The sequence below is a fragment of the Podarcis cretensis genome (genome assembly GCF_951804945.1).
Source record: "Podarcis cretensis genome assembly, chromosome: 17".
In the NCBI taxonomy this organism is placed as follows: domain Eukaryota; kingdom Metazoa; phylum Chordata; class Lepidosauria; order Squamata; family Lacertidae; genus Podarcis; species Podarcis cretensis.
The window spans coordinates 6,137,663-6,153,639 of record NC_137187.1 but is presented as its reverse complement, the minus strand read 5'-3'; the positions used below and the strand labels follow the sequence as shown (position 1 = coordinate 6,153,639).

General features: G+C 41.7%; 1 protein-coding gene across 3 annotated transcripts in view; it reads left to right on the top strand.

The window, feature by feature from the left end:
- PAX5 (paired box 5) overlaps positions 1-15,977 on the top strand; it is a 222,990-nt gene that overhangs the window by 109,861 nt on the left and 97,152 nt on the right. For 2 of the 3 annotated variants that reach the window (XM_079959620.1, XM_079959621.1), the window contains exons 7-8: positions 5,358-5,414; positions 15,293-15,422. In XM_079959620.1, the coding sequence (XP_079815746.1) occupies positions 5,358-5,414; positions 15,293-15,422 (187 nt within the window). The remainder of the gene's footprint in view (positions 1-5,357; positions 5,415-15,292; positions 15,423-15,977) is intronic. The other variant, XM_079959622.1, reaches the window with a different exon arrangement.

The window sequence follows — 15,977 nt, the reverse complement described above, 5'->3', positions numbered from 1 at the left end:
TATCTGCAAGACATCCAGGTGGCAGGCAATATGCACATTTTGAGGGAGAAGTACATTTGAAGGGAAATATGTTTAAGAAATTATTTAACCCTGCAATCCTAGGGTCCCTTGGAAAGTGCCCCTCTCCAGGGCCGGTCCATCCATAAGGCAGGCTAAAGCAGCCACCTCAGGTGGTGGAATCCAAGGGGCACCTCCGCTGGAGAAGTGGCTGCGGCATCTTCTGGGTTTCAGAGAAATCTTGAGAGGCTCTTGCAAGATCTTGAACCTAGAAGCCGCAGCCACATAACCCTGGTAAGCAAGGCTTCAGTGGGGTGGCAAGCGGTGGGGCTGGTGTGTGCAGTGCTCCTGCTGGGTGGTTACATTCCCATTTCAGGTGGTGAAATGGGACAGGCCTCCCTGTCCCTCTCCAAGTGTGGAGAGAGTTCTCCAGAGTTCTCCAGAGAGAGAAATCCAGTGTTGAATGCCTCCTCCATGCTGCCATGGAAATCTCTACAGTCTTTACCAGCGTTGGAGCTCTGCCACCAATAGGGCTGAAGATGGGGCGTGCCAGCAGAAGATTAGGGGAAGGCTATCTATCTGAAGGCTGTAGTCCTCCAAGCTGCCTTCAAACTAGAGAGAAAAATAGTCCAGTCCTGGAGCTTGAGTAGTGGATTTCCCTCCTATCGGGAATGAGAGGGAAATGGTTGTGCCTCGAGGCTCCCAGGACCCACCCCCGAAAATAACTTCACTCAGATACATATTTTAGTTTTAAGTTTTGGGGCAAATTTTTACCACAACTTCATTGAAATAACAATCATGTGAGCGGTATTGGCTTAGGCATTGACTCCCGACTATAACTAACTCCACCTCTCTGGGTGATAGTCTAATGGGGTAAACCAAACGAGGGAGCTAGGTCGATGCGGACCAACCAAAGCTCACCCTGGGGTTCCTGTGGTCTTGCCATGGCCCTAGACCCTCAAGCGGGCTTCAGACGAGATCCAGGACTCCCAGATTCCTTTAACGGAATACCCAGTTCCTACAGGGGCAGGTGATGGCCACACCTTCCCTCCCCGCAATCCAACTGAGCCAATGCCTAACCGCCAATTTACAAGTTGTGACAATTTTTTAAGGGGTAGGCAAAAACCAAGTGACTAGAGCCAATTTGCCACTTGGAAAAAATTCCTACCCAGCCCCTGTTCCAAAACAGGTGACCCAAACCAAAGCAAGGCCAGGCAAGAATACCTAATTCTAGGGAGGGAGGCGGGTGTTTGACAATGCGACGCAAGTGCCCCTACTTGCGTAAGTCATGCTGGTGCTTTTTAAAGCCCCTGAGATCACGCCACCCTCTGGGGATTGGCTAAAACAGCCTGGCGTGATCCAGGGGCTGTGGCCAGGGCTTTTGCTATTCCCCCCACCAATGACTCCTATGGGGGGTGGGAATCCCAGAAGCCCGCGTGCAACCAGGACCCTCTAATAGGAGGATCCCATTTAAAGATGCCTAAAGATTGCACAAGCAATTGCACTCTCCCCACTGACATTCAGAGGATTCTACCCAGCAACTGTCATTCAGAGGATTCTACCCAGGGCTTTCTTTCAGTTGGAACTTGCCGGAACTGAGGTTGGTGCCACTGTCGTTATCAGAGAATGAGGGAGACATTGGTGGTGAGTTCTGGCACCTCTTTTTCTATAAACAATAGCACTGATTATACCACCTCTGATAACAGTTGAGGGAGGAACCTGTTGGAGCTGGACTTTTGCAGAGCAGGTAGAGAGGCCCTGAAGCCCCATCTATCTCAATCTCTTAAACCAGATGGAATGGCCGCTGCAGATGACAGTTATGGGTGAACACATGTGAAAGTGACATGGACCAGAAACAGAATGAGTTACACATCTCAAAATTACAGTAAAAATAGTACTATGTCCAATTTTGTGGTTCCAAAGTATGAATTATGTATTGATGAAAGACACCAAACATGGCTAACAGAGAGCACTCAAATTTCCAAAGAGATACATTTTGGGAATGAAGACCATCCGTATTATATATAAGCCAAACAAGAGAAAATAAAAACTATGATTTTTATAGTGATCGTTTCAATTGGAATACTGTTTTCCTTCTTGCTACAATGTTAAAAAGAATAACTCCAGTAGGCAGAGAGAACGGGGAACCAGTCAAATGACTCAACAAACAACTATATTTGCAACCTGTAAATACTGCTTCTCCATATAAGTAGTGCATCACAAATTGCATGTATGTTTTTATGTACCTTTCCAACAAGCCTCCAAAATATTGTAGGCAATAATTACCTGATGATGAATTTGTATAAACAAATTATTTTGCCTATATTTAAAATAGGGCATGGGGATTTGTAATTGAGGATACAGATACATTGGCTGTTGAAATAAGAATAATGAATTCTTTGTGGGTATAATCCAGAGATTTAATGAATGATCTGGATAGAAAAGTGTTAAAGTCTATGTGAGGAAAAGGGGGAAAAACTTACAATTTACAGTATTTACCTCTACTGTGATGTCACAAGGTCAGATGGGCAACCAGTTTTACACGGCAGGTAGCCTACTTAATATTCGGTCTGTTTGAACAGGTCACTCACTGTTGGAAGTCTACAGTAATGGTGAAGTGCCCCTAATCTAGCATCTATTTTCACTTGCTGGAGATGAGGGGAGTGAATTTATAAGCCATGGAGAATGCGTTGGTCGGGGATCTAACCTCTTAACTCTCCTCGGCCTCCAGGGTCAGAAGAGTGTTTTAAATGAAAGCTTATATTGTATGTTGTTGACAATATTATTTGACCCATGTCTCCAAGGCCAAAATCAACATCTCTTTTGTGTAGACATGTTACTGGAAAAAGTGATCTAATAAACAGTAAAGATGCCATTTTCCTTCTAGATCTTTTTATGCTCTGTTCTACATCTAATGCAAGTTTTGTACCATACTTGAGGAAAAGGTTTTGCGCTAAGCACTTAGGAGCATAATCTCCCAGGAGCTGCACCTGCACATTCCTCATTCATCTCAATAGGGCTTGTGCAGGAGAATATACCAGAACACTTTGATTTATATTATATTACTACATTACATTACCTGCCCTTCCTGCCAAAGTAACCCATGGCAGCAAACAACAAGTGATAAAACAAATCTGAAATATTAAATAAAGAAAACACATACACCTTAAACATCTTTAAAACAATTCTAATGTAGATGTAGACTGTCCCCTTATTTTTTGGGAAGTATGCATGATTTTACAGATTATCTATCTCTATCTATCATCTATCTACATAAACTCCACCCCCCCACCCCAGATACACTTGCGGAACACCCTGGAACAACCAGGGCTATTTGTACCTAACCCTGTCAGAAAATGTTCACAGTTTGTCAAGGAGTGCCCTACTTCATCCTCCTCAACAGCTGATTGGTGCTGTGATAATTTGGAGAAAACTACACACACAGCCCTGGGGCCTCATCCAGATAGTGATATGTCATCACAGCTTACTCGTGTTTATAGCTCCCCATCCCCCGACCAAGCTGGATTGCAACACATTTATTTTTATTTTGATTTGAGGGATATTATGAGGATAAAGGTACCCCAAAGGGCTGCTGGAAGCAAAGCTGTTTTAGATGTCCTCTTTCTTCTGTGTTAAAATTAAGTGCTGGTCAATCAACTGACTGTTCCATTCACACTGAATATTCCATTTGAAGAATAATTTCAGTAAAAAGTTTCTCTAATTGTTCAAAAATCAAAATGATGGCTTTTTATTTAGACATTTCTGACAGTTAATTCAAACGTTTAATTTCAGAGTTGTCAGGCATAACAGCCTGCAAATGACATTTTCTGGGTTAAAAACCTGAGATCTTATCACTCCTGTTTCAGAGGGAATTACGAAGCTTCATTTTAGAAAGAATAAAAGAGGGCAGATTTCCCCAGTTTTCAAATACCTCTATATGGCACATATACACGTTTATTCAATTGCGTCTGGCAGGGTGGAGGAGAAACTAACATACACATTCAAGAGGAGACTGTAGTTTACTAAGTCATAAGGATGAATTCAGTGTAGGACTATGGCAATCATTCTGTCAGCACTAGTTTTTTAGCTTCCTGGATGCTCCCCAGTGGCAGAGCGTATGTTATCACTGCCTGGGGTGTGTGTGCAGGGCGCCCCCCCCACAAGAGAGAAGGCAGGAGAGCGGTGGTATATTTGCTGCAAACTCTTCTCTCTCTGCCCCCAAAAGTACAGCCCAGGGTGGTCCACTTCCCGCCTCCTAGCTACAATAGTGCTTCTCCCCTGTGTGCCATTCTGCAGGTTCTCTTACTTCCCAAAGCCAGTTTCAGGGTGGGTGGTGGGGGTGGGAGGGGGTGGGAGAAGTGGGAGGAAAGTGAATTTAAATAGTTTTGCATATATAGTGATCCTCCTGCCCAGGTCAAATGCAGTCCACCAGCAAGGTCTGATGTCCCTGCAAGATGCCCCTCCTGTTTTTTTCTGCCTGTTCAGGGCTGTGAAAATACAGCAACTGGCAAGTGCCTTGCAGACCACAAGGCATAACTAGAGGACTGAGTCTAGCCTTGTAGCTAACATGTTGTGTTGGCTTGATGTATACGCTGCCATCCCAGGGCAAATTCTTATGAGTAGATGCAGGAGATTTAATCCTTAGTCAGGCCATGGTCTGCTAGTACATTTGGAGTACTGTCTGTGAATTTTGCAGTAGCTCCTGAAGCTCTGCCTGTTCCCTGAATCCTTTTGTCCAGAGATAGAGGTCAGATTTGGGTCCTCTTGCAAGCAAAGGATGCCTGAATGAGCTATAGCTTATCCCTAAGAGTATCACAGATTTCTTCATATATTGCTACCTCCTGTATGTGTTTTTGGAGCATTCAGCTTTTTGCTGTGAAACGTGTACCTTAGGCTGGTGCAAATTGTGACCCACTAAGCTTAACAGAGCTCATCAGCCAAGCATGGTGGCCCATCAGGGATTTGATAAACCTCTTACCTTTGCTGCCTACTGGGGTTATCAAGCACAATGGCAAACCACAATGCATAGCTCATGGACTGTGTTCAGTTTTATGGGTCACAGTTTTTGCAGGCTTACCATCCTTCGAATGATATTCCTGTCACAAGCTTGGGCAGTTTGAGATAGCTAGGCCTGTACACCATAGCTGCAGTTCCTGCTTCAGGTCGCCATGCAATGCTTAACTATATGTCAGTTTCTTGTTAAGTAGATTGGGGCAGAGGAATTATGGAACAAGAGAGTGCTTTCATAATACAATATTTAATATATATATATATTTATTAAGTTCTCACTGCACTCATTTTTTAAAAAAATATATATTCTCCTTACATTTCTGTTTTTTTTCTCCTTCATGCTATGGCAGTGGTGCTCCATGCTGATGAGACAATACTTGGTGCAACCCCAGGCAGTCATTTTTCAGGTAATTTCTTAGGATACCAAACTCCTGTCTCATACTTTTTCATGTATGAAGCAGGTCAGATTCCCCAATTATGGCGGGAGTACCCTGGCTGTATCCAGATAGACCGGGGATCAGTCTAATTCTGCTCACGCCCACACCAAAGCCCATGCAGGTGGAAAAGGTAACATATACTTTTTAAAATCTTAGGCAATTAGGATATTAGCACGAATAAGGCCCTAGGTGAGACTTGCCCAACTTTTTGACACACTGAATTGCATGCAGGCTTGCCAGCTATGTAACAACTTCCTTGTTTGTTTGTTTTTTTACTTCCAGGCAGGTATAAAAAACAGGAGGCTTATTGAGCCAATAGCGGACTGGTAGTTTGCATTTGGCTTGGTCTCCCTTAGTTAACCAATGCTCTTTCTGCGCAGTTTTTAATGTAATGAATGCAGGGTGGGTTGTTTTTGTTGGTAATAAATAACACAAAGGCCACATGGTTTAACGTAAGGTTATTCACCTGTTGCAGAAAAACATTGCATTTTCCCAGCTCTCCAGGTATAGTTTGCATTTGGTAAAATGTGGTTCTGGTACCCCAGAGAGAGCATTCATTGCTACTCTACACAACTCTCTACCGAATATAGTTTGTGATGTCAATGGCATTGAATAGTACAGCCCTTAGAGTTGCATGGACGCAGAATTGATTTCCTAGCTGAGTTACTCTTTATGGTGGTGAATACCAGCGAGCATAGCTTCTCTTTTTCCACATCTCTATAGAACAGTGCTCCAATGTGTTAGTTATTTAGTTATTTATTTGGAACATATTCATTTTCCTTTTCTTGCACTGGATTGCACTGCATAGTAAATTTGTTTGAAAAGAGCAAACAGTGGAAGTACTGCCCCGCCACTCTGCAAGCAAGGTTCTGTCCCTTGGAATAAAACTACCCCCCATTTATTATATACAGGATATTGTGCTATTTACCTTGGAAAGGATTTGCAGGAATATTGTCCATAAAGCTAAAAAGAAGTATGAATAATTTGGCTTATTGTACAGAAATGCCCCAATTCTGAATGTTCAGTGATGACATAACTCATGATATTAAAATAAAAGATATTTCAACATTAGGAGGACACAGTGGCTACTCATATATCTACAAAGCTATATGTGAGTGCAGGCAGGTGGATTTTTTAAAAACTAAAAAATCCTATGGCAACATTTCACATTGTTGAAGAGTCCAGTCACCTTTCAACTGGAGATATGGCTTGCCTCTTCAGCAGTTCATGCAGGTGAACTTCAGCGAAACATCAAATTATGTGCATGGTTCTTCTGCTTAAATTGTGACAGACAAATGGTTTGGGTTTGTTTCAACTCACTTTGAAATACAGGCCAATATTTGGATTGACCAGCAGAGCTTTTGATTTGCATTTGATTAAGGTCCATAATTAGAACTATGGCATGGGAAAAGGAGTATTTTCTAGTAGGGTAGATAGATATTTTTGATTCCCACAGAAATATATTGTCTAAAAATTTGAGGGGTTGGAGAATATAATTATGTTCGTGACACTTGGGAGAGAGCCTCCCCAAGGTATTCCTTTCCCAGAAACTGTATAGGGGAATGACACTGGCTCCCCTTGCCTTTGTGACATTGGGAGCTGTTACAAATATACTTATCCTTAACACAGACTTATTTGTGTGCCTCATAACCAACACACTTAGGAAAGGGTAAATATATCTGAGAGAGGTAAGAGCAGCAATGGGGCAATGACTGCTGATGTCACAAAAGCCCTACTATTTGCTTGCCTGGCAACCAACACGTGTAAGAAAAAACACAAAAGCTGCCATGGTTGGGTACATCTGTGCTGGAAGGGTTGACATGGCGACCCTCATGGTCTGATCCCAGCATCCTGGTTGCTGGCAGGCCAGCAAACAGTTGCAAGTACTACAACTCTGTGTGGATTTCTTCAAGCACAAGGTATAGGAAGGAAGGAGGCAGTGCCCTAGAGTGATAGTACAATTGAGAAAGTGGAGAGAGATATGGATGAAGCAAGAAATAGATATGAAATGGAAGGAATGGTGAGTCAAATACAACTGGGAATAGATGAGGCAAGCCGTGACCTTAGGCCCACCAGTGTTCCACCATTTGGGCTGTGTATTATGTTGAGCACATTCATAATTACTAAGAAAAGGCTGAAATCCTATGCATACGTGGGAGTAAGTCCCATCAAATGGTCCCACTTATCTGGCTGCAGCTGTATGGGATATCGTATTAGAGAAGTGGCTGCCAAATGGCTTGGTATAAATGTGAACAGGGGTGCCAACTTAAATAAAATATTGAGGGGGCAGGTAAGCCCCATAATCAATCACAATACGCGGTGCACACATACCATTTGAATGGCAATGCCCATCAACCTTGGGCTCCCCAGCCCTCTCAGATATTTATTGGGGGGGGGCAATGGGACCTTAGCCCCTAAGAGTTGGCACCTATGAATGTGAAGGTTCCCCTAGGTGTATTTAAGAAAGGGAATTGGACACATTCATGGAGGATGGTTCTAGTTACAGGTAGGTAGCCGTGTTGGTCTGCCATAGTCAAAACAAAATAAAATAAAATAAAAATTCCTTCCAGTAGCACCTTAGAGACCAACTAAGTTAGTCTCTAAGGTACTGCCGGAATGAATTTTTTTATTTTGTCATGAAGGATAGGTTAGCGAATAGCTATCATAGGTTAGCTTAGGTTAGCATTGGTTAGCATAGGTTAGGATAGGTTAGCTTTAGCTATCATAGCTTCCACATACAGAAGCAGTATACTCTATGGTAAAACAAGGGAATGGCAACCACTTCCACGCTGAATTGTGAGCTCCCCAGTGTATCTGGCAGGCCAGATTCTGTTGAAAACAGTATGTTGGACTAGATGGGCTTTGATCTGATCCAGCACAGCAGTTCTTATGATTCATGATTTAGTCCCTCTCTGTGCAGTCTTATTAAACTGCTCAGAACCAGTTTGATGACAGCTGAAAGTGCATGTTCCTTGATAAACACTGAGCAGCTACATAAGCAAGTGACTAGACAAATATGGAGCAAGAACAAGAGCTTAGGGCAATATGAAATGTCACTTCATGTTTAGCTGGGACAAAAAGAGCTTTTGGAAATCAAGACATCAGCCGCAAAAGTGATAAACACAGTTGCTAAACTGGATCTATGTATAGCCACAGGCTCCTGGCGTGGGATCAGTTTGACTCTAGTTAGTTTTGCATCCCTTTCTTAAAGCTTATAGCCTGCATAAGTTCCAAAAGTAACTTGTATTACCTTTGGAACATTTATTTGCCTTTTGTGGTAAGATGTGGGATATTGGTCAAAGGAAGGTTCTATTCACACCATCACATCAGGAAGTCAGGGCATGTAACAATAATTCATTAAAACAGCCAATATAGAATAAAGCCACAAGAATGCACATAAAACCACACCATATTTCATGCATTAGCTTTACTAAGGCCACAACTTACTTTAAAAATTCATTGTGTATGCATGTCAGCAGTTTTGAGGTGAATTCATGAGTAAAATACCAAAATAATCAGCCAGGGCTTAAAAGAGGAGCAACTGAAAGTAAAAGTTGTACAAAAATAGTACTGTTCCCCTTTTACACGTGTGTGTGTGTGTGTGTGTGTGTGTGTGTGTTTGCCACACCCCTTCTCCCCTGGAAAACGAGGAGAAGTGGTTTCCCTGATGGGGAGGAATGCATACATTGCTTTTGTCCCATTGTCATCACTGGCCAAACAAGCTTTGTAAGTTTTTGAAATTCTATAAAAACATCACAAAACCTGTTTGACTACAGCCAGTAATGGAAAGCATTGGAGATTGGTATATATATATATATATATATATATATATATATATATATATTGCAGTGGAGTGCAAAAATAAATAGTCTGTTAAGACTGCTGGTTGAAATAATAAAGAAACTTAAGGTTTATTACTCCTGGCAAACAAAGTCATTCTGAATAGAAGTTTACACTAACTGACTAGAGAAGAAAGCAAGCAAGTAAAGTCCAAGGGGAAAAAATAAATCTTTGGAGAGTCACTTAAGAAGGAATCAGTAAGGGAAGAATAGATTGCCTTTTTGTCTATTTTGTTCAGGTAACCAATTACAAGTGTTGTTGCTTTAGTCCCAGCAGAAAGATGGTGTGCATTTACAGATAAAATGCAATGATTAGTTCCATCATATAATCTTCAGTTATTTGAGGGGGGGGGGAGGGAACTGGAATAAAAGAAGAAGAAAGTGTCAGCCTTTTGGCAAAATCAGTTGGATGGTGAATGCAATCATAGCTAGGGATGATCAAGGTATGCATGCAGGGGAGCTGAGGAAGAAATAAGGTTGAGCTGCAGACTTAAGAAGTGTAGAGAAAGATTTCAGTTCAAGCTTCATTGAGTGTGACTGTGACTAAAGGACGGAGTAGGAAGCATTACTCTTCTTGCTGAGAAATATTATTAATAATTCAATTTCTTACCTATCCTTCATTGTAAAGTCCCAGGGCAGGTTACAGCAATTTAAAATGCAATATTTAAATCAGTTTAAAACAAACTGCAACCATATCTATCTATCTATCTATCTATCTATCTATCTATCTGGTGTCAAAGGCCAGGATAAAGAGTTGTATCTTCTAAATACGATGGAAACTACATAAAGAAAGTGCAGTGCTCACCTGCCCATGGGGCTCAGTGAGGCAGTTGCCTCAGATGGCAGATTGGGGAACAGTTGGAAGGGGTAGCAGATCCATGCCTCAAGGAGTGTCCCGTGCTGTTTATCACCTGTTCCTCCTCCTCTGTTGCTATCACTCACTCTTCAGTCCCTTTTTTTTCTCCCAAAGATGGAAGGGGAAGGGAGGCTGCTGCGTTGGGTGGGTGTGGTTTTGGCACTGGCAGGGGTGGTGGTTGAGCAGTGGCGGTGGAGCAGTGGCTTTGAAGATGGTGGGAGGCAGCATTTTCTGCTTTGCCTCAAGCAGCAAAACATTGCTGACCAGCGCTGTGATGGTTCCAGATGACCCTCTTTGGGGAGGAAATACCACAGCTTAGGGGCTGCCACAAAGAATGCCCTCTCCATGGCAGCTGTTCTGAATTTCTGGGAGTTGTGGAACCTGAGAGTGTCTGAAGGGCAGGAGATGTTATTTCAGAGATTTGGGGCCTCAGTCATTCAGGGCTCACTAATGTGAGGGCTTTGAATTGGGCCCAGAAATAAACTAGCAATAAATCAGAAGCTTTGTCAATATTATGCAACTGATATATAAGTCAAACCGAAGAACATTGTGTTCAGCGATTTCTAGCTTAGGTTATTTGGTAGTCTTCCCCTTCTGGGTCAATTCATGAAGTTGGATAGGCTTATGCTTCCTTCTCCTGCACAGATAGTGCCTGAAATGGACTCTGTGTAGCTGGAGAATGGTGTTTTTTTCAGGGACTTGAAGGCAGTATATATTTTATTTATTTGTTGCATAAAATGTACACACCACTTAATTTGTAAAAAACAACAACAGCCCTGAAAATATGACAAACCATTGCTTGAAGAGTACACATGTTCATTTCTTTTCTTTTCAGAAATATCTGTAATGGTTCCACCTGCGTTGCTGGAGGCAGTGTACCTCTGAAAATTAGTTTCTGGGACTCACTAGTCCAGAGAGCGCTATTCTGTTCGCAGGTTTCCCATAGGCGCATGTTTGGCCACTATGAGAACAGGACATTGGATTAGATGGACCATTTGCCTGGTGCAGCAGGGCTTTTCTTAACTTCTTACATTGTTCTTTGGTCAATAGGTTTTGCAGGGTTTTTCTCAATGCAATGCAGGAATAACATGGTATCACTGTATAGTTTACCTGAACTTATACATGTGACTGTCCACTGCCACAAGGGGGCTCATTATTTTAAGGACAGAGAGGCAATTCAATAAAATAGTGTTGAGGACAGAATATGACAAAGTTAATTGACAGTGGAGTGTGCAGAAGAGGCAACATTATTGCAACTCAGGAAAGAATTTGCCGACAAAATGGGGTCTGACAATCCGGCAGAAGGATCAAGAGGTGAGAGTGGAAGAATGAAACACAGGGAACAAATAAAATATGTAGCAAGAAGAAGAAAAAAGGGTGATGCACGAGGAAATATGTGCACAGTTGTATGTATGCTGTGAGTTTACAGCAGCACAAATAAGCCACAGAATGTGGTTTTGTCTGTAGATTTCAGCATTCTGATCTTTTCAGTTTTCTTAAAAAAATGATTACGTTTCCAGACCTTGTGTTTGCAAAGCCATGGTAAACTGTAAGTTGTTTAAAACTGTTTTAACATTCTTTTTTAATTGTTGCAACCCATGCCTGGACCTTAGGGTGAAGGGTGGGTTATTATTACTATTAGTATTGTGTCTGCCGCACCTGGTGAAATATCAGCAATCCAAAGAGTAGCCATGGGACGTGGGTGGTGCTGTGGTCTAAACCACTGAGCCTAGGGTTTGCCGATCGGAAGGTTGGCAGTTCGAATCCCCGCAACGGGGTGAGCTCCCATTGCTCAGTCCCTGCTCCTGCCAACCTAGCAGTTCAAAAGCACGTCAAAGTGCAAGTAGATAAATAGGTACCGCTCCGGCAGGAAGGTAAACGGCATTTCCGTGCGCTGCTCTGGTTTGCCAGAAGCAGCTTAGTCATGCTGGCCACATGACCTAGAAGCTGTATGCTGGCTCCCTTGGCCAGTAAAGCGAGATGAGCGCCAAAACCCCAGAGTCGTCCGCGACTGGACCTAGCAGTCAGGGGTCCCTTTACTGAAAGAGTAGCCATTTTGGATTTCAAGCACTAGGGGTGGAGATTCAGTCACCTTTTATCTTCCCCATATTCAGATTGAAACATTAGGAGTGATTACATATAAAATAAAATATTTTTTTTTTATAGTATGCAACTATTTTTGCAAACTGTTGGTGTTTTAAATTGTACATCACTATGGGTGCTTTGAGGAAGGAAGTTTAAACTTTTGCTTGCTTATTTGTATTTACATACTCTGAAAATAATTGTGACAGGAATAATAGTGATGATTTCTGTTGCTGCTTCTATTTTTCCCCATTGTGATTTTTCTATTATTTTTGCAATGGTGTATGTTCCTTGAGTGGTATCGCAAGTGATAAACACAGTCCATATTGTGGACGTTGTTTATGCCACAAAGACACAGTTACATTGCTGCGCCTTATGATCTTGAGCAGGAATGACCAACTTCTTTTGCCCAGGGAGGTCAGAAGCCAGTCAAGTTGTGATGGGGCTAGATCCTCTGGCCATGAAGTTGCACTTCACACTTGTGTCCACTGGCCAGAAGAGTCCTCTTAGCAATTAATGTGAGGAAGCACAAGAAGCTTCAGGGATTAATGCAGACATTTCTGGAACATTTGGGGTTGACAACTACTGACAACTTTGGAGAGAAGCTTGAGAGTGTCACTGTGTTTTGCCAGGCTAGCAATTCTCTAAGGCTCAACCCTGTCTCACTAGTTTTGCCACACAAAGAGAGGATGTCTCTGAGACCTCTGCTATATCAGAGAAACCTGTTGGGTATTATGTCATGGTGCTCAGCACTGCTGCATTACACAGCATCCTGTTTTTGACCTGTAGCAATTCAAATGCCCTTGAAATGTGAAGCATTGTTGTGTGGGAGAGTAGGTAATCTTGTACCTAATTGTTTTTCCCCTTAAAAAAGTTGTATGAGTGCTTTGACAGATCAGTGAATAAGCTTTCACATATCTACAGTAAATATCCCTCAAATTACTGGTTCCATTATTGGTGAGAGCATGAGATGGAGTTAAGTTTGTTACTTAGTATGGAGCTATGGGCATTCCCTAATAGGTGGTCATGACAATAGCCAGACCAAAATGTCTATTGCAGAAGAAGCACTGATTGCATTGCTGATGTGTAGTTCTGGTTTCCCCAGGGTATAAGCACACACACACACACACACACACACACACACTCCTTTGAAAGCATGAAAAACAAGCAAGACCGTTCTGTTTAAAGAGACTTTGTGAATCTGTGAATCTGTGAATCGAGACTGGGATGTTTCTCATATCCCTGGTTGTGGGATGGGTCTGAAAAAGTATAGGCAGGAATTGAACATTGGGCTAAGGTGAATGTTCTGTCCACACAAGCCGTTCTCATGTTGCTATCCTCCAGACCTCTCGCAGAGGAGGCTCACGAAAAGGGCTACAGATGATCACAGGGTTTGATTTGGTTCATAGGGGGACAGGCAGTCCTTGAGAATGTTACCCTTTCTCCTCCCCCCCCCCCCCGTGTGTTGCTCTGGGGGTTCTGAGCCAATTTCAAGGTAGGGGGCACAGGGAGAGGAGGGAGGGAGAAAGCCCTACTGCGCTTGCAGAAATCCTTGCACAGGCTTCTGCTAGTGCGACTCATTAGTTGTATCAAGCCCTTAATCTATATTACAAACACTTGTTGAGACTTGAGAGGAAATCCTAGTTCCTACCTGCTTAAGGGCATGTGCCATAGAAATGAGTGAGATTCATTTCCAAGCAACAGTGTATAGGAGGAATGGATTTGTATGTCCTATTGAATTTAGGGCACTTGCTTTCATGCTAGCACTATAGGATAAGGGTGCAAGTATTTCACTGCAAACTATGTTATGTTATGTTATGTTATGTTATGTTATGTTATGTTATGTTATGTTATGTTATTTATTTCAATGTTCCTTTCTGCCACAAAGTTATATTCAAGGCAACTCACATGTCATTGAAAAATTAATGAAGTAAAAATATGATAGCAGCACAAACCCAAGAGCAGGAGACACAAACCAAATCTGAAAGCAGCAGTAAAAGCAAATCAAAGCAGCACCAACAGTCCACAGATAATAACAAACAATATCCATAACCAAAGACAATGACATTAATAATTATCAGCTACTAATTAATTTAACAAAAACCATTAAGCAAAAGGTCAGGCAAACAGGACAGCCTTTTCCGATACTTGTTACAGTCACGCATACTGCTGGCTTGCTACTCTTTGCAGTGATTCTGGTATTAGTTTGGTCCTGGACAAGAGGCTTACCATCAGCTCCTTAGATCAAGGAATGGTACCTTATTTATGAACCTTATGAATTGGTGAGATGCACCATCACTGCAATAAGCAATTTTGATTTAATACATTACACAAAGTATTGTTCATGTCCTGAGGCATGCAATACATCATTTTCTTATGGCCTCACAATCTGTTCTGTATTACGAAGCTCTTCAGGTGGCAACCTAATAATAATGAAAGTCATGGCAGAGGAAAGCCTGAAAAGCATTGATGAACAACAACATTGCCAGTACTTAACTGTATGCACCAGTAAAGCATGCTATTTTTCACCAGTGTTGTTCTGCCAGAGCTAAATCCTTGTTTAGACATGCAACCATTTTTCTACCACAGCAAGAGGAATTTTATGGAGTCACATCTTCATAGTTTCCCCAAACTAGTGTTTTAAACTTGTGTCGGCCAACACAAATTCAGCAGTCCCCCAGGTGCATAAGTTATCAAAGTGCCAAAGTGTTTTATTATGCTCAAAATGTTTTACAAGTTTTGCCTCTGATGAGGGAATTTCCTAATTCTGTAACACATTGGGCATAACAAAATGTTTATGCACTCTGAAAAACTGTTTTCTGTCCCCCCCCCCCCAGCACATACTTAGCAAGCTGTATAGTTTAAGCTTACAAAACTCGTGTTAGCATATGATCTAATCATAGATAGAAGCTACCCACATGACACGTGAAACAAATAATAATAATACTGTGTAAAATAATAACAATTTTCACAGGAATCCACCTTTATAGCTTGGTTGTATCATGCATTAGGCACTGATTTTTAATACTCAGTTAGATGTATTAAGTTATCTCATTTTTTTCTGCTCTCAGTCAACAGAATACTCAGCCATGGCATCACTAACTGGTGGATTAGATGATATGAAGGCTAATTTAACAAGCCCTACTTCAGCAGATATAGGAGCCAGTGTTCCAGGTCCACAATCATATCCTATTGTGACAGGTAAGGAAAACGAGATGATCTACCAAGAACATGTTATTAATGGACATACTGTATGAAATGGCAAGTGGGAGGAGCTTATGGTGATGTAGTAGGAGGTTTTATCATTCCTTGTTGAAACTGTCTTAGTTTTGATGTTTGATATCTGTGATACTTATGATATGTAAGGTTCTAAGCAGCCCGTGTCCAGTATAGGTTTGCCATATAGTTATTATTTCAAGGAGTGAAATGTTTATAACTGCAACATTAATACATATTGGCCAAACTCCTAGGAAAGTCAGCTCAGTGTTACATTAAATATTTTCTGGGAGATCAAATTCTATAGGTAGTGGCTAAATTTTTACCAGTGGCAGTGGAAGGATAATTTTTGGGACTTCAATTGTTACTGTGTACATTGTGTTTGTTTTTACTATTATTACTGGTCTATTGAATGTATTAAAATGATGATGATGAACATTACAAGAGGAGTATAGCCTAAAAAGTCTTAAAAATTTCCTGACATATGCTATTTTCTTATGGTCTCCTTATTTTGGAGCTTGGCAACTCTACTCTTTGAAC